Source organism: Clarias gariepinus, chromosome 19, assembly GCF_024256425.1.
Source record: "Clarias gariepinus isolate MV-2021 ecotype Netherlands chromosome 19, CGAR_prim_01v2, whole genome shotgun sequence".
NCBI lineage: Eukaryota > Metazoa > Chordata > Actinopteri > Siluriformes > Clariidae > Clarias > Clarias gariepinus.
This window is the reverse complement of record NC_071118.1, coordinates 27025153-27043236: the sequence shown is the minus strand read 5'-3', so window position 1 is coordinate 27043236 and position 18084 is coordinate 27025153. Positions and strand designations below refer to the sequence as shown.

Below are 18084 nucleotides of genomic sequence, written 5' to 3'. Positions count from 1 at the left end.
TCATGCTTCCAGAAGCGCTCTTTTACAAGCTTCAAGAGTCCTCGAATACGGCTGTTCCAGCATGGAAGAAAACCTCCGTAGATGTGATGCTCTGGTGATTCAGTACATTCGGGTTGTCAGCTGATTTCATTTTATTGCCCCATAACGTTACTGAGTCGAGACCTGAGTAACTGATCAACCCCAGATCATAACACTGTCTCCAGAGGCTTGTACAGTGGACACTATGCATGATGGGAGCATCGCTTCATGCGCTTCCCTTCTCACCCTGACACGCCCATCACTCTGGAATAGACTCAGTCTGGACTCATCAGACAACCTTTTTCCATCGCTCCAAAGTCCAATCTTTATGCTTTCTAGCAAACTGAAGTTCCTGAGTCCCACAAACAAGTGATTTTCCAATAGACACACAACACCTTTTTTTCCCCCAATCCTGTGAGTTCTCGATTTCTAATTTAAATGGCCCAGTTTTTTACGATGCAACTTGACCAAGCGTTTAAGTGATCTCTGATCATGATTATTCATGACCACATTTCCTTTATTAATAAAGCGTGTGTGTGTTTAAATCCAAATGCTGATCTTTTTTTCTTGGGCAATGTATAAGATAAGTTCTACATAGTGCCTGTTTTGCCATTTCATTACTCCAACCTGCTGTTGATTGTTTTTCCTAAATCATTGTGCATTATTCCTCATGCTGTATTCCACAGTAATAGCACTATTTTGATTTACGTACAGACTATTACTGCTAATTTAAATAAAGTCTCATTTAAAACTACGACAGCTTAACAAGGGAGAACAATGGAGGACTTTTAATTGAAAATCCGTTTGGAATAAGTGGAAAACAAATGATTCTTTTTCTAAAAATATAAATGAATAAATAAAAAAAATTGCTGCAGTGTGACTTTCTAAAGCTGCCCACTACTGTCAAAGACAAAACTTCCAACCAGTTACATCAGTAATGAGAAGACCTTAGTGCTAGTGTCATCTTTGGCCTCTGCCTGACACTGGAGCTCTAAATCTTTCAATCCTTTCTTCTCTTTCTGCTCGTTTGAACATCTTGTACATCTCCGTATCTCCATCTGACGTTCTTTTCATCTTTTGCTTTCTGCCCTGTCTCTCTCTCTTCTTTCTCTTTTATCTCGGTTGACAATATTAAAAAGAGGAGTTGCCCCCGTCCATTCTGGTGGTTGTCATGGCAACGGGGTGGTCTGCTACATCTGAGTGATAAAAATATTCTATCCGATTTTTTTCCTCCTTTTTTTTTTTTTTTTTTTTTGTTTTTTAAATCTGTGTTAATGGCACCAAGGCGATTGCAGATTTATAGAAACAAGAAACCCCCTCCCTAATCCAGCATTGAACCTGATTTCATTTTACATTATACCCTTTCGATCTTCATTAAGTAACACTTAACCGAAGCTAATTTACTAAATCATTAATTATTCATCAAACACGGGAGAGGAGGCTGTAATGAGTAGCTGTCGATTGTAGAGGCTTCGGGGCGCTAAAGGTGTGATTACTCCGTCAAAGCTCACACATGAGACACGTCGGGGGGGGGGGGGGGGGGGGGGGGGCGGGGGTTTTATCGTGCTCATGTGCTCACTGTACAGAAAGTGCTGTAGATCTCCAACAATTTATTTGGGCTCAAAAAATAAGGCATTTTTAAAAACGTCAGTCATTATCTCTAATGTACCGCTATTATTTATTTATTCAGCTTGGAAGCTGAACAAGTGCATTAGCTACTGTCGCTGGCATCTTAAGTAAAAATAAATAAATAAATACCTAACAGGAATATTAATATACCAGAATGAATTACACACTGTTGGGAATTTACAGATCTACAGAGAAATGTTACGCAAAACAAACAAACGATGGTTAATCAATTCTTAACAGGAATTGATCAATTAAAGAATAATTAATTAACATTAAAATATTTTACCGAAGATGTTCTGACTTGGTGGCAACGAGTAACAAATGTTTAACTTTTCTTAATCTAGCAGAACTGATGTTGTTCCATGTAGATGATTTCTCCCTTTAATGGGGCGATCGTTCAAGTCCAAGACAAAAGTGGTTGTTGTTAAGCGGGTCTTTTTCTACTCCAGGTCAGGTGTAGCTTAGTAGTTAAGTTAGTGAACTGCTGATTGGAAGATCCCAGGTTCAAACCCCTCTACAACCAAAGTGCCACTGATGGGCCCTTGAGCGAGGCCCTTAACCCTCATCAGCTCAGAAGTATAATGTGATAAAAACGTGAGGGTGTCTGCCAAATGCTGTAAATGTATTCCATCTTCTATTGTCTGGAATAAAAATATTTCGAATTTTAGTTACAAAGAAATGCCTCTGGAGGCAGTATTTTGGTCTTTCCTGTATTACGAGATTCTCTTATTTTAAAAAAGATTTAAAAACTATTTGATAGTAAAAGTTGTTTTGTTTCACCCTGTTGTATCACTCTGACTAGATGAGATGCATCTATTTTCTGGCCTTAAGTCTGGCCTCGCTGATACCCATTTTGGTCGATTCCCATTTTTTAGCTAAAAATGTAGCCCTATGGCGATGGGTTACTGTATGTTTGCAGAACTACTGTAGAATTACTTTGATGTTTTTCCCCCATGTGTTTATCTGTGTGAGATTTGCGCCTGGTGAAATACTGGCTTTCTCAACATTAATCCATCACCTGATGACCCTGTGCTAGATCACGACTCTGAAGACACCTTTATCCTGCATTTTATTAGTGTTCTGATCTTTACTGTAAATATAACCCGGTTTCATTTTCTCTCCTTCACAGTGTGTATCTCTGGCTCTTTTGGATGCTGGATCGAAGCCTCACCCCGGATTCAAGTAAAGAGGACATCGATCTTTACGTTGCAAACTAGACACCGTCTTCTGCGTCAGTTCTGAGTCATTTAAACCACAGTTAACAATGGAGAACACATACAGAGAGAGAACTTCTCTTGCCCGTGGTGCTCGCGATATCGCCAAAGAAGCCAAACGACATGCAGTCAAAAAAGTGAACAAAGCCATGGACCGGGCATCAGACGAGTACTCAGGCCGTACGTACCACCGTTTCGAAAATGACGAGGAAGACGAGGGCGGAGACGATGACCGCTACTACTACCAGGACGGTCAGGCCAAGCAACACGAGGATGACGAAGGATCCAGCGACGCCACCGAAGGCCATGACGACGAAGACGAGATCTACGAGGGCGAGTACCAGGGTGTGCCCGGGACAGGGGACGGACAGGTGGCACTGGGGCGGGTGGTTGCAGATGGAGCGAAGGACAAGAAAGAGCTGGAGAAAGAGCGGGAGGCGGAGGAGGAGGAGCTAGCGCAACAGTACGAGCTGATCATCCAGGAGTGCGGACACGGCCGCTTCCAGTGGCAGCTCTTCTTCGTGCTGGGGTTGGCGCTCATGTCTGACGGCGTGGAGGTTTTCGTTGTTGGGTTCGTGTTGCCGAGTGCTGAGACTGACATGTGCGTGCCCAACTCTGGAGCAGGGTGGCTGGGTGAGTGAAGGGTCCATGAGAACAATTAGACACACAACACACAAATACGGTCACTCAAACACATTAAATTTAACGTAAAACGTAAAGATTAAATTTAGTTCATTTTCGACCCAAAGTGTTAGAAGAATTGACTTGCAAAAGCAACAGACAAATGTTTTTTCAGACTAATAGCTTTACTTCCCAAGTTCCTGAACAATTTCCTGTCCTGGGATCCATAACAATATCTAAAATAACAAAAAAAAAGATGGCTGTGTGTTTGCGTGAGTGTGTGTGTGTATGCTTAGTAATCCAATTGGGATGGATTAGAAAGTGTGTTGTCATGGCACCAGGTACAGTATGAGTACATGAGTGGGTAGTGTTATATTGGGTTCTCCTCGTGATCATGTCTATGTGTGTGTGAGTGTGTGTGTGTGAGTGTGTGTCCTCATTCTGACACAGGGACACCTGAATGAATCCTTTCTCAAATCAAGCCCTGCAGGTCTTTGTTTAATTACTTAATAAACTGAATTGTGTGAGATTATGGGATTGTATATCAAAGTTTTATTTTTTTAACATTAAATGTACGCCTGCAGCTGTAATCCCCCCCCCCCCCCCCCCCCCCCGCCTCTCTCTCTCTCACACACAGCCACATAAAGGATTCCAACACAGGTGGAAAGACAGGTTGAGTATACTGTATTTACTGGGAGAAACAAGACCATTTGTGTCTCTAAATCAAAACCACCAGTGTTGCAGATTTCTTCTGTCCTCGTACTGGACACGCATTTCTTTTCTTGTTTTGTCTGACGTTTAGGGCAGGAAGACGCATACACACACATCTGATTCGCCAAAGATGCTTAATAATTGCACATGCATTTTGTGCTATTAGAGAAAAAGAGATAGAGAGACAGAGAGAGAGAGGAAATCGGGAGAGGAAAGTGGAAAAAAGCATCAGGGCATGAAATCAGAAAACCAGGCTCTAGGGCTCCTCTGAGGAGAACAGCTGGCCCGCTCTGCGAAGACGTTTCGTCAACGATGACTTGCAGCATTAAAAAAAAGCATCAACTTTTTAGATTTTCTGTCCTCTTTCTATCTACTGAATTCTCAAATCTGATTGGTGGAAATGGGGTTGATACATTTTCTATAACAGCGGCTCTGACATCAGTACCAGGTGCAAGATGTACACAAGTGTTTCTAGGGTTTAGTACAGTCTTATAACGGCGAGCAGATAAAAAATATTCCCATTTTCCCATTCAGCGTTCCTGACCTGTCCTGCTTTTACACTCATTCAGCTGTAATATTGTTTATTCTTTACGTTTATTGATCCTGACAAAAGTCCTTGATTAGATTAGGTTCTCATGGTGCAGTGAATGCCCTAATGGATCTGTAACTGTTCTAAAGATGATCAAAAGTCAGAGGCTTTGATCACGCAGGCTTTGTTCACATTTATGTATTCACATTAACGTAAGTGTTATACAAAAAAAAAAGGTTGCACACTTTAATATGGTACTCAAACGCCTTGTGTTCATGTGTAAAAATGGTTCCTTACTCTGTTACATTCAGGTGACATCATTTTATTGCCACATAACGTTGCTGAGCCTAAACCTGAGCAACTCAAGCAACCCCAGATCATAACATGGCCAATGATGGGTGCTTCGCTTTAAGTTTAAATTTAAAATTTTGTCACATGCATAGTATGTTGTACAGTGGGATGCATTTACGACCGCTGATAACCTAAAAAATAAGGAAAAATATGAGTTTTTAATGAGAATTTAAAGTATAAAATAAGAGAAAAAGTTATATAAATATTAAAATATACAATAAAGAATATAGAAATATAGATGTTAATATAGATATTATCTGTAAAAAAAAATGTACATTATGTACAAACAATAAAATAAAAATACAATGAAATAAAAAGTAATAGCAATGGAATTGGGATACAGAAACCATGTCGAGTTATGAGCAAGACAATGTGCAGAATTCACAGGATAATGTGCAACGTCAAGTTCACAGTACAAAGTTCCATGGTGTGCAAAATGTGCAAATGCACTTCTTACCCTGACACGCCCATCGCTCTGAAATCGGCTCAATCTGGACTCATCAGATAACTTTTTCCATCGCTCCAAAATTCAATCTTTATGCTTTCTAGCAAACTGAAAGCTTTTTTTTTCTAATGACTCCCACTAACATAATATATGTATAACATAATGTGTATTTTCTGATATACACACCTATTTAGTTCCAATCCTGTGAGTTCTCATCACATTGTGCATGTATGGAAATGCTCTTACTTTCACTATTAAACGTAGCTCTGACTTCTACTGTCAACCTTTTTTACAATGCAACTTCACAAAGTGTGCAGCCCAATACTTTGGCCCTTTATTTAAAACAGTGATCAGACAGTGTTGTTTTAATACATTGTGCTGTAGTTAATTTCCTACTGCCTAAAAATGTATTGAAAAAAGTCCGACTTGGGTCAGGCAGCTGACCTTACAAAAACTGCATTCTCAGAAAATAAGTCCCTTTCCCCAGGTACGAACGTTTGTCACCACGGTGTTCCTGCTGAAGGGTCCAAGTTTTTTTCTAGCTTTCACCTGAAAAAGTGGACGTATTATACCTCTAAAACTCATTTAAGCTACAAAATTGCGGTGTAAGGACCTTGGGGAGCACACGTTGGTTTGTAAATTAGGGAGCAAAATGTACCCGTATAGTACCTTTTTAATGACTGCACCATGCAATCATTCTCACTTTAAACTCCAGAGAAATCGGTATGAGCCGGGGGACTCGCCGAGAGTCAGTGAAATGTTTCCGTCTGTCATCAAGCCATAATCCAAGGAGACTGAATACTGTAGGTAGATGTCAGGGAATATGTTTTCTCGGCAGGAACTAATCATGCACGCTGAGCCGAATTTAATTAATAAACTCTCATAGACCGCAGAGCTGTAACGAAAAAGGAAGAAGAAAATAAAACAGGTTCTCTTTATTGTTGCCATAAAAAGGGCAGAAAGAGAGTGACACTGTGTTGTTTGGCTCAGCAAACATTTTATACATCAACTGTTTCATTAAACTGCTGAATAAAGGAGAAATAAAACACCTGAGGTCAAGCTGTTGAAGGACAGGATGAAACGAAATACAGTGAAATGTGTTCTTTCCTTTTGTACCACAGACGTTCCATAAAAGACGTATATTGTTACAAAGCACTGACGATTGAGACTTCTTTCAACACTTAATTTTTTGGGTTAAAAATATAATATTTTAATTTATTTTATCTGTATACTGATAGGAAATGATAATATATTTCTGTAGTCAAAATGAATGTAAAAAAAAATATTTTAATGAACAAATCTGCCTTTTAACCTTACATTGCTTTAGCTTAGCTAAATATCCCTTTATCTATTTTATTAGTAACAGTAAGAGTCAGCGTCCAAACCAGTATGAGAATGTCTGATAAACAACTGGAGGAGGAACACCATATGGTCTAGTAGCTAAATTTGCAGCTATCTATCCTAAGCTAGGTTGGCGAACTTATAGCGTCAGTATAAAGATACAAATATTTAACACCATACTGATTTGTGTTTTGTTTGGGTTTTTTTTTTTTTTGGAAAGAAGAAATTATATTAAATATCCAGAACAGAACCGGCCTCTGAACACAGAAAGACTGCAAAACAGGAGCATTAACCCAAGCTTGACCTTGTGAGGCGTGATCATCTCGATGAGACTGCACTCACAGATAGCTCTCTTCTATCTTTGTGCTTTCGTCTTTGTACACTTCATTGAGTCAGTATAACTACATCCCATACACGCCAGCAGGGCGCTAATAGACATCCCAGTCGGCTAAATTCGCAGCTTCTGTCTTGGATCTGAAATTAAATTTTATTTTCTGCTGTCAAACTAAAGCATCAAAGGTGTTCTGGGATGCTACTATCCACCTGGACAGCAGGTACACATACTAGCTTGATCATACACAAGCAATATCACATGGGAGGAAGTGCTGGATGGCTGGATATTCATGAACACCATCTATTATCAACAGGTTATAATAATGATCAGTTATTTACGAAATTAACTAATCGTGACTAATGCTCAATTGGGTCCAAAAATTTGCACTTTTTTTTTCTATATGTTTCCAGGGGTGCAGCTTTCACAGGAAGCCAGATGTGCTAAATTCCTGGTTACTGAGTAGCACAGCAATATGTTGCAGATGCTTGGAGTTGCGATGTCTTACTTTGCAAGGTGTAGGCTGATTGTGTTTTTTTTTTTCTTTGAGAACCTTTAAGCTAGGCTAGGCTAAGCTATGATGTTTGTTCAGTTAGGCGTGGTGCATTAAAAGCGTTTTCAACTTGTGATATTTTTATTTCATTTTTTAACGACATACCTGTCAGAAATTGGAATTGTTAGCATTCCTGAGACTCTTTTAGTTTAAAAACATTCTCACATTTAAGCTAACTATAGCTAGCACTGCTAGACGCCTAGCATGACTGTTGAAGAGCTGTGTTTATACCTTTTCCTTTTAAGACACCATTTGAAGTAGAATACTGACCAAACACCACATATACAAAATGCTAATAGTGCTAGCTAAAGGCTATGAGTGAGAAGGAAAGTTACTTTAATTTCCCTGACTGTATTTTTGTTCATTATGAAATACAACAAGTGAGAATAAAGACAACACAGCTAGTTTAGCATTTAGCATGTTGTTGTTCATAATAAGAAACGTATGGCATTTATGTTAAGGTGAAACGCGTCGTGATAGGAATCGTGTTAGCGAAAAAACGCTATCGAGTTTACATCCAGGGGAAGACAAATGCACTTGTCCCTTTAAGTGTGTTAGCCTCTAGCTAACTCAGCTGAATTAATACTACGGAGCATCGAGTATGCGGTTTCTCGGTTACAGTAGATTATCTCGGGCATTAGAAGGTTGAAACAACATCTCCCTGATGGATCGTTTAGCTCTAGCAGTGTGTGCGTGTGTGTATGTGTGTGTGTGTGTGTAAAACAGCACTGCACTCTCTCTTTGTCAGCCTGTAATGAATCACCTGCCGTTCCTCATCATGCCTGCAAGAGTAGATAACACGGATTGCTTTCTGCATATCAGCTCCCATCAGAGAGGCTTCAGAAAGCACCAGAACATTACGGGAGCACAATGAGAGCCAGAGAGACTCGAGCGTGCGTGTCTTCACCGTGGAGGAAGTGGACGACAAACCGTCGTTCCTCTCTTCTTTAGAACAAATTAGCATTTTTATTAGCATCTAGGCTGGGGAGTGGTCAGTGGGTTTATTGTGTGTGTGTGTGTGTGTGTGTGTGCACTGAATGACTGATCATCCCTGTTTTTATACTAACTCAAGTGGATTAGGGTAAAGGCAGATGAAATTTAGACACGACTCAGCGAGCCTCAGATGACCAGAGACAACCATATTAGGCCAAACCTAAACCTGATACTTTCCTTAAATTTAGATTATAATTTAAGGTGTGTTTGATTAGTGGGTGGTGGTTTATGGGAAAAACCAAGATCAATGCTGACAACAATCACTAGAAGACTTACTTCTATAAGACTGGCTTTGCACTCAGACTTTTTTGGCCAGTTTGGAGGCGGGGCTTATAAAGTTTTATAGCATGTAAAACAATTTCGGATGCGTGCAATACCTATGACTGAGCCACACATGTTTAGCAACATGGGCTGACGCAAGACACATTTTATACATAACTGTGGTGTTCCATCTCCTTTCTTTGGTATTATAAACCTTGAAACGTTCAGATAATCATGTAGCTCAGCATTAGGAAAGTGATAGTGGATCCGTGACTCTTACAGACCTCTAGTGTGAAATTAACCATCATTGTGCGAAATAGAGTTCATCTGCTGCTGTATAGTGGTGGCACGGTGGCATAGTGGTTAGCACTGTCACCTTGCACCTCCAGGGTCCAGGTTTGATTCCCCCAAGGTCTGGAGTTTGCATGTTCTCCCTGTGCTTGATGCGTTGCTCGGGGTACCCTGGTTTCCTCCTACAGTCCAAAGACCAATTAGGCTAATTGGCATCCCCAAATTGAGCATGGTGTATGTATGGGATTTGGAATGTTGACTGGAGGTTCTACAACAGTCATAAAAATGGGAATAAATACTGTACAAGGGTCACCACCGGCCTCCACAGTCCCTAGTTGGACTACAGAGGTTCCTAGATGGATGGTACAGTATGGCGTTATATTTCGTCCTTTGTTGTTGAAGGACAATCTTGCCCCGTTTAGTCATGTTTAGACATTCAGATGGATCGCCAGTGTGTTTGTAGAAACTTAAATCGTACAGGAAAAACTTTCCTTGCTTTCTGTCTCTGCTTTTTCTATTTTTGTATTGGTCTGGGATTTAAAGCAGCCAATTAGATTTTCCCCTAATGTGAGCTCATACTGTATATGAAAAGCCCCTCTGCTCAGCTCTGATGTTGTCTGGACGGGAGTGGCTCAGAAGTAGCTCATTTACATAGACACTGAAACAAAATGTTAAGAAAAGGGGTGAACAAATGCATTATTTTCACCTGGAGCATTAAAAGACAAGGTTTTGGACATCCTGAGACCTGTGTGAACATAATAAAGAAATTGTAAAATGTAGGACTAAACATTAACTAAACATCTCACACAGAACTACCACGGTATCAGTGATTACACACATGAAGTAATACCGTATCAACCTGCAGCTTTACACACAGCGTCAGTGCTCCTGTGAGAAATTCATTAGCTCTATTTTATAAAGATAAAAAAAATAAATCTCTCAGAGACTCTGTCTTCCACTAGGCAAAAGGATGTCCTTTTAGAAACCTGGCATTCACAGCATCCCGGGCTGCCGAGTGATGGAAAGGAGATCTACTTCTATCATGGACGTTATGCATCATGAGGTTTATCAATCAGAGTCAGCACAAATATGACGAACGATCGTATGGGACGTGATGGAGAAGGCCCGGACTGGATGAGATGCTGTGTCAGCTCACTTATTCTGACTGAGCACTAAGACAATTAAAAGGCGTGAAGAATGACAGCTGTTCCTCCATGGAGCGTAGACAAATACATTATTCGGAATAAACAGATGAGGCGTTCTAAACAGATACAAAAACAGATACTAATAGGAGCAGCTGTTTTTTTTCGGTAGAAATATGCTTGAGAATGTGATAAAAAAGTTGAATAAGTAGGAAGTTTGTACTTTTATGATCAGATATCGGCACTTATGGGCTTCTTGTATAATGGTCACTGCATCTTCAAGGTCAATTACTTAATTCGCATTGATTTATATTTGGTTAGATCTTTAAAGAAAATACATTTGTTAGAACATATATTGTGCTGTTAGTACAAGCTGAAGCTGACTATGAATCATACTAACTGTGGTTCTGGTTTGGGCCACGCCCATTTCCGATCCCAATATTTAAAGCACTTAAGCGATACAAGATAGCGTCATGACGTTACACCAGATATCCATCTTCTTGTTATTGCTATGGTGTGTTGCTATGGTTACAGACTATTTTTTTTTCTTAGCTCACATATGTACTATCCAGCTGCGTGTTGATAACGCTATAAGGTTTTTCATTTTCTCTATTCGTTCTGTCTGTTCTCTGCCCTCCCGTTTTTGTTTTGATAGGACAGATCAGTGAAAAAAGAGTCTGCAAGCTTTATTCTTATCACAATGCAACTACGTGCTGCGACATGAATCTAAAACACGCTTTGCTCTGTATGCTGTTTTAACACATATTAGTCTTTATAGTCAGCATTTTGCACTTTTCTGTATGTGTGGGTGTGTGTGTGTGTGTGTGTGTGTATTTGCTGGGCCAGATGGGACTCTTGGCTTTATCAGCGGGTAGAATATGTAGCGAAATTAATAAGCTCTTGAATATAGTTGCACATCTGGAACTCATCTGAACGTCAAGATAAGCTGGTTCATCTCTTTTTGTAAAAAAAAACTTTTTTTGCCCAAACTATGTATGAGCTGTTGTACCTAGATGGTAAAAGGAACAAGGATAAGGTAGATATCCGTTCATATGAAGGAGGCGTGGCTTCTTTGTCAGTCGCCAGTGCAGAAGGCGCGGCCAGAGTGTGTGTGAGTCAGTCTAAATTAAAGAAGTATGTCTATGCTCACTCTCAGTTCTAATTAAGAAGGCGTGGCCTATGACTGGTTGTCTCAGTGAAGAAAAAGAAGGCGGGGTCAACATACCATGAAAGGACAGTGGCTGGCAGTTTTAATGAAGTTGTAATTGTTGTACTATAGGATGAATGGTGTACAGTAGATGTCAGGATTAATGAAAGAGGCGTGGCCACAGCATCTGCCGCTCTAACCATGGGAGGTGTGTCCTATCTGCCACTCCCAGTGAAGTAAGTGTGGTCTGTGTCTGCGACTCCCAGTGAAGGAGGTGTGGTTCGTCTCTGCCATGCCCAATAAAGGAGGTGTGGTCTGTGACTCCTTATGAAAGGGGGTTTGGTCTGTATCTGCCATTCCTAATAAGAGAGGTGTGGTCTGTGTCTGCCACTCACAGTGAAGAATTTGCTTTGTCTGCGTTTATGACTCCCAATAAAGGAGGTGTGGTCTGTGCCTAGCAGTCCTAGTGAAGAAGGTGTGGTCTATGTCTTCTACTTCCAATGAAGGAAGTGTTTGTCTGCGTCTGCGACTCTTAATTAAAGAGATGTGTTCTGTGTCTGCCACTCCCAATGAAAGAGGTGTGGCCTACGTCTCTGACTTCTAATGAAGGAGGTGTGATCTGTGTCTGCCATTCATAATGTAAGGGGGGGGGGGGCGTCTGTGACTGCAACTCCTAATGAATGAGATTTAGTCTGTGTCCATCCCTAATCAAAGAGGGCGGGGTCTATGTCTGTCATTCCTGAAGTGGGTGTGTTTTTTTCTGAGTCCTAGAAAGGGGGTGCTTGGCTTCATATTTCTATGTATTTTAAAGAGGTTAAAGAAACAGAAAAAAAAATACTTTCTTATAACAAATTGCTCAATTTCAATTGCTAAATCAAATTTGTTCAATTTATTTCTTTCTGTTTCTCTCTCTCTCTCTCTTTCTGTGCTCCACAGGTAGTATCGTGTACCTGGGGATGATGGTGGGAGCGTTTTTCTGGGGCGGTCTGTCAGATAAAGTGGGCCGGAGGCAGTGTTTGCTGGTGTGTATGTCCGTGAACGGCTTCTTTGCCTTCCTGTCCTCGTTCGTGCAAGGCTACAGCACATTCCTCTTTTGCAGGATGCTCTCGGGATTTGGGTAAGTGTCTCTAAGTTAAGCTGCCTTGGGACATTGAAACTGAAAACAAGCTACAGTGTTGCACAGATTAGGCAGGTACAAGTGCATCCTTGTGCATTTGTATGTCTGATTACAAAAGCATTTATATCATACCTGTATATCTTAGCATTTATGTAAGGAATAACACACAGCCAGGTGTCCTGGCTGATGTGATAAATCATACTTATGCCCAGTGTCCACTTTGACAGATTTTTGCTTCGAATAGCTACATTTTCTTCCACCCAGTGCCCAGTTCCCACTTTGACAGATTTTTGCTTCGAATAGCTACGTTTTCTTCCACCTCATGTCTGTGTGTGTAGAGTTTGCATGTTCTCACCTTCCTTGGTGGATTTCCTTCAGGTTTCATTCAACCAGTCCAAAGATATGCACAGTAGGCTAACTGGTGTTTTCAAATTGTCTGTAGTGAGTGAATGTTGTTTGGCACTCCATCTAAGGTGTACCCCAGGGATAAACTCCAGGCCCCCTCTTTTAAAGCACGGGAAAGTAATTTATTTTGTATGGCAAGGAAATAGATAACTTCAGCCACTTAGAAGTAGCTCTAAGATGCATTGCAAGGGGCTGTGGATCCCTACAGGGACCTGCAGTAACCAATAAAATGACTTTCACGATCCAGGTGTCACAAGTGCCAATACGTGTTGCATCTATTGTCATAGCCTGCCGCAACTCCCCATAGGTGCTACCATAATTACACTCCATGGGTTTCTACAGTCTTCTGGGCTGATCACCTGCTCAGGGTTGACTATTGAAAGGCCATAAATGATCAGAGATGAGCTTACGTGATATGCGATGGACCTACGGAGGGTCATAAAACGTCGTAGCTTGATTCCAGCAAGCCAGAATCAGTCCGAGTCACACAAGCTGTGACAAGATGCAAGAATAAACATTCAGCTTTTCTAGACGTTAGGTATCCAAGGTACGGTTTTCTTTTTGCAGCAGGATAAAATCAGCGATGATTTCCACAAGGTCGAGCGCTCTTTAATTATCCACATCCAGAGCCGAGTGCTCTTTACAGCGGCCCGGGGTGCAGTTTTTTTTTGTTTGATTGGGCTTCAGTGGGGGTCTGACCTCAATTTGACCTCAGGATGGTAGTGAAGTCCTTTTGTCTCCCTATGCGGTCTGTGTACACACACACACACACACACACACACACACACACTTAGAGCCCTGCCAGGTTTTTTTCGAACATTCAGTCTTACTCAGAGATTGACTCCTCTGTGAGTGACACACACAGTTCTCCAGACCACACACTTTAGCCCTCTCAGTTTTTTTTTCCCTTTCAGTACTTTTTCCCTCCTCCCTCTCTTTTTCCCTTTACGTCACTCCTGATTTAAGTGATCGGTCAGTGCCAGGAGGTTCAGCCATGCTGGTGTGCAGTGTTCAGATCTGACTTTGCAGCAGAGAGAGGGCGAGACTGAGAGAGAGAGAGAGAGAGAGAGAGATGGGGAGATTGCAGTAGGATAAGTACAGCAGTGTGTTTTATTGCTAATTGAATGAACAGTCTGTGCTTTGTCCTTGTGGAGTGCTGATCCTCAGCAGTGCTGCTTCCCCAGCCATCACTCTCTATCCGTTCCTCCATCTTCACTATCCGTTAACGTCTCTGAGATCTCACGAAGGCCGGTAGGGTCAAAGGTCATCCCAAGATGACTGCTGAATGCTGAGTTAACTGAGTTAGCCGTATTATATTTTACCTGATGACAGAAATGGTATCCACTGACCCTAAGGTTGAGGTATCGATAACGCACAAGACCCGCCTCTCAACCCTTGTATAGAAACCGGATCCTTGAGTTCTGCTTTGTTAGAAGCGCAAGGCTGAAATATTAATTTTTCTAAACGCTAACACTGTACATCACAGGAGCTGTCCATGACAGAACTGAGAAATATTTGCATTGAGATTATTATCTTTTAGATTTTGCTGTGGATTTATTTGAGGAACACGGTATTGTTGTTATAACTATAAGAACACATGATATTTCTTCTAACCGTCATTAATAAATTGGGTACAAATCAGTCTGGAAATGAATATTACGGTGGTGCTTGGACACCATCAAGCTACAGTAGAAAGTTCTCACTGGAGCCATGAACAGACTACCTGCCTCACGTCTAAAACGCTGGCCTCCCAGGATCCCATTTAATGGCCCAAAAATGGGGAAATGGCTTGGGGCGAGGTCAGGACTGTACAGGTGATGTGGCAGTAACTCGCAGCCGAGTTCCTGTAAATGCAAGTGAATGATTGTGGGTACAGTTCACATACAGTAGAGAGATGTGTCTCTTCCACAAGTTGTCGAAAAGTTATCCGTTGATTTTCAAGGATCAGGCGCTTCACTTGCTGAGTGTTCACGGATACGACTGCAGTGGGCTCTGAACCAGCACGGCCGGGATCGTCATTCATGGACGTACGACCTTTAAAAAAAAGGTTTGCACCGCTCGGGCTAAGAGTTTCATCCCCGTACTGTGCTTGAAATCTTTTGTAAATGTCAATGGCTTTTACACCCTCATTCATAAGAAATGTCATCACCAGTCTCGGTTTGACTTGAACGACCCTCATTGTTTTTTTTTTTTAAACGGTCCACTTGCTTTAAAGTCATATTCAGGTGTATGTAAAGATGCTTGAAACACACGCATGTATTTGTATGTTACATGTATTTCTTGCTCCTCTGCAGGATTGGCGGGGCCGTGCCCATCGTGTTCTCGTACTTCGCAGAGTTCCTGGCGAGGGAGAAGCGTGGCGAGCACCTGAGCTGGCTCTGCATGTTCTGGATGATAGGCGGCATCTACGCTTCAGCCATGGCCTGGGCCATCATCCCTCACTACGGTGAGTGACGGCAGCCATAGCCAATCACAGAGCAGTGTTTTAGTTTAGTCAGTGGTCAATTATTGCAGCACCAACATGGCGAAAAACTAGCTGTGACTATAACAGACTCCAAAGTTGTATGAACAAATGGAAACAGAACGAATTTGGATGGCGCATCATATAGTCCAAAAAAATTTATAATCATTCATGTACAGTAGTAGAGACCTGCTCGCTCTTACGTCACATAATTACACCACAGCGTAATTAAAAGTATACTAGACCGGGAAATGTAATTGCTCTTTATTATGCAGAAATCTCACTAAAGGTCCATGTACTCCATAATGTGTGTAAAATGGAGGATTATAGGCTATAGAAACCAAGAGACAGGTAAAGAACAAGGGATATAGCGGCATTAGGGCGATATCTGGAACAGAGAAGAGGAGAGGAGGTCGTTTAAGGGTAGGAATGGAAGCGAGGGAGCGTGGAGAGAGAGAAAGAGAGAGAGTGAAAATGATTAATGGTAGGCTGCGTTAGGGATATTTAAAGGATGAAGGCACACAATACCGAATGAAAGTGAATGCAGAGGAAAAAAAGGGGTAAAACAGAGGATAGAGGTGCAGCGAGGGAGTGAGAGCGAGAGGAACGGTAGAAGTGAATGTCGCATGTTCTTTCCACGTACAAATTTTTCACCTACCTGTCCAGGGTGTGTTCCTGGGTTGAGAGTTGGATTTACTTCCTCCCCGACCAGAATAGTGTTTACCATAGATGAATAAATGAATGAATGTCCTTGTTGATGTACTAAGATTAGGTCAAAGACCAAAGAAAAACAATGTGAATTTACAAGTTTAACAACAGAAAAAACAGAAAATTTTACAGGTTGGATGCGGCAATGTTGACGGACTTCCCTGTGTAATTTATGTCCATCTGGAGGATTAAAAATAATGTTCACTAGGTGGCACATAAGGAACGAAATTAACTCGGTCCGTCTACGTTTCCAGAATGCGTAGGGATTTTATCTGCAGTGACTTTGAACACAATAGCAAGCACAAGTGTTTGGTCCCCTGAAAGCAGTCCTACGAGGACAACGGTTCACTCCTGATGAAGAAGTGAAGACAGCGGTGCATTTGTGGCTCACATTTTTAGTGAGGAATACAAAAGCATGTTAAAAGACAAAGTGTATTGAAAAGAAAGGAGGTTATGTCGAAAAATGTTGTGTTTTTCTTTTCTAAAAATTTTAAATCGAAAATCAATTTTACAGCCAGAGTGCGGATAGTTTTTGACCAACCCTTGTACAATATAGATAATTAAACAGTTTTCTTTCTATAGGTTCTCTCTGAACCAGAATGATAAATAGTCATGGTTTTAGTATTAAGCTTAATAATCGGGATTACTGTATCGTTCTAGCAGTTATTGTGGAAGATTTAACCTTTAAATTGAGTATAGAGTTAAATTTAGCTAAATAAACGAACAGCTGATTGTCCTCTCCGTCTCAGTTTCACCCTGAACGCCTTTTATAACACGTTTCTGAACAAAATCCTCTCTAATTCATCTCTCCTCCCTGTCATCCCTCTCTCCTCCCTTTCCCTTTCACTGAGTCTGGCAAACGACTGTACTCATAATTGAGGTCAATTGATTGGCCTGTCTTGTTCTTAACACCCTGTTCAGAGGCACTGGTGTGTGTGAGTGTGTAAATGTGGTTCTGCCGCAATGCTTTCACATTTGTGGAGTTGGGGAGGGAGGAATACTCGTGTGGGTGTGCGTGTGTGTGTGTGTGTGCCTTTCCCTCACTGTTTCGATGGTTAAGCAGATACATTAGTGCATTTTGTGCTGAATTTGGAGTGGCCTCACAGCTCAGCTTCTCCATTATGTTGCATTGTGCTACACTGCATTGTTTTCAGTTTATAAGCCTCTGCTGCTTCAGTGATGTGTAATATACTGTAAATGTGTATGCAGATTAATGTGTGTGTGTGTGTGTGTGTCGTGGGATGCGACATCAATATGAGCAGCAGCTGAGGCAGCGAGCCATACACTCCAGTCTATTATACAGCTAATCCATATAATGAGATTCTCTACAGCTGCAGCTACAAACACACACACGTGCGAGTCACACAAACACACACACACACACACACACACACACACACACACACACACATACAGGGCAAAAAGCAAAAAGTGTGCACACATATTCACACACAAACACACACATAATAAATATAAAAAGTTTATACCAACATTAGAATTAACATGAACTTAACATAAAAAAAATATTTCCATTTTCTTTAAGAAATTCAATTCAATTCAATTCAATTTTATTTATATAGCGCTTTTAACAATGGTCATTGTCTCAAAGCAGCTTCACAGCTTTTTTTTTCTAGAAAAGAAAAGAAAAGTAAATATTTGGAAGTGTGTATGTGTGAGAAAAATGCGTCTAGATAATAATGAAATGAATGAATGATGAATGAAATGTCTCTGATGAGCAAGCCAAGGGTGACGGCGACAGTGGCAAGGAAAAACTCCCTGAGATGGTAATAGGAAGAAACCTTGAGAGGAACCAGAC

The 18084-nt window shown here is 41.1% G+C and overlaps 1 protein-coding gene across 1 annotated transcript in view; it reads left to right on the top strand.

The window, feature by feature from the left end:
• Window positions 1-18084, top strand: part of LOC128507156 (synaptic vesicle glycoprotein 2C) — a 43401-nt gene that overhangs the window by 8447 nt on the left and 16870 nt on the right. Inside the window, exons 2-4 of the mRNA XM_053477827.1 lie at window positions 2777-3494; window positions 12514-12694; window positions 15394-15545. Of these exons, the coding sequence (XP_053333802.1) occupies window positions 2912-3494; window positions 12514-12694; window positions 15394-15545 (916 nt within the window). The 5' untranslated portion in view covers window positions 2777-2911. The remainder of the gene's footprint in view (window positions 1-2776; window positions 3495-12513; window positions 12695-15393; window positions 15546-18084) is intronic.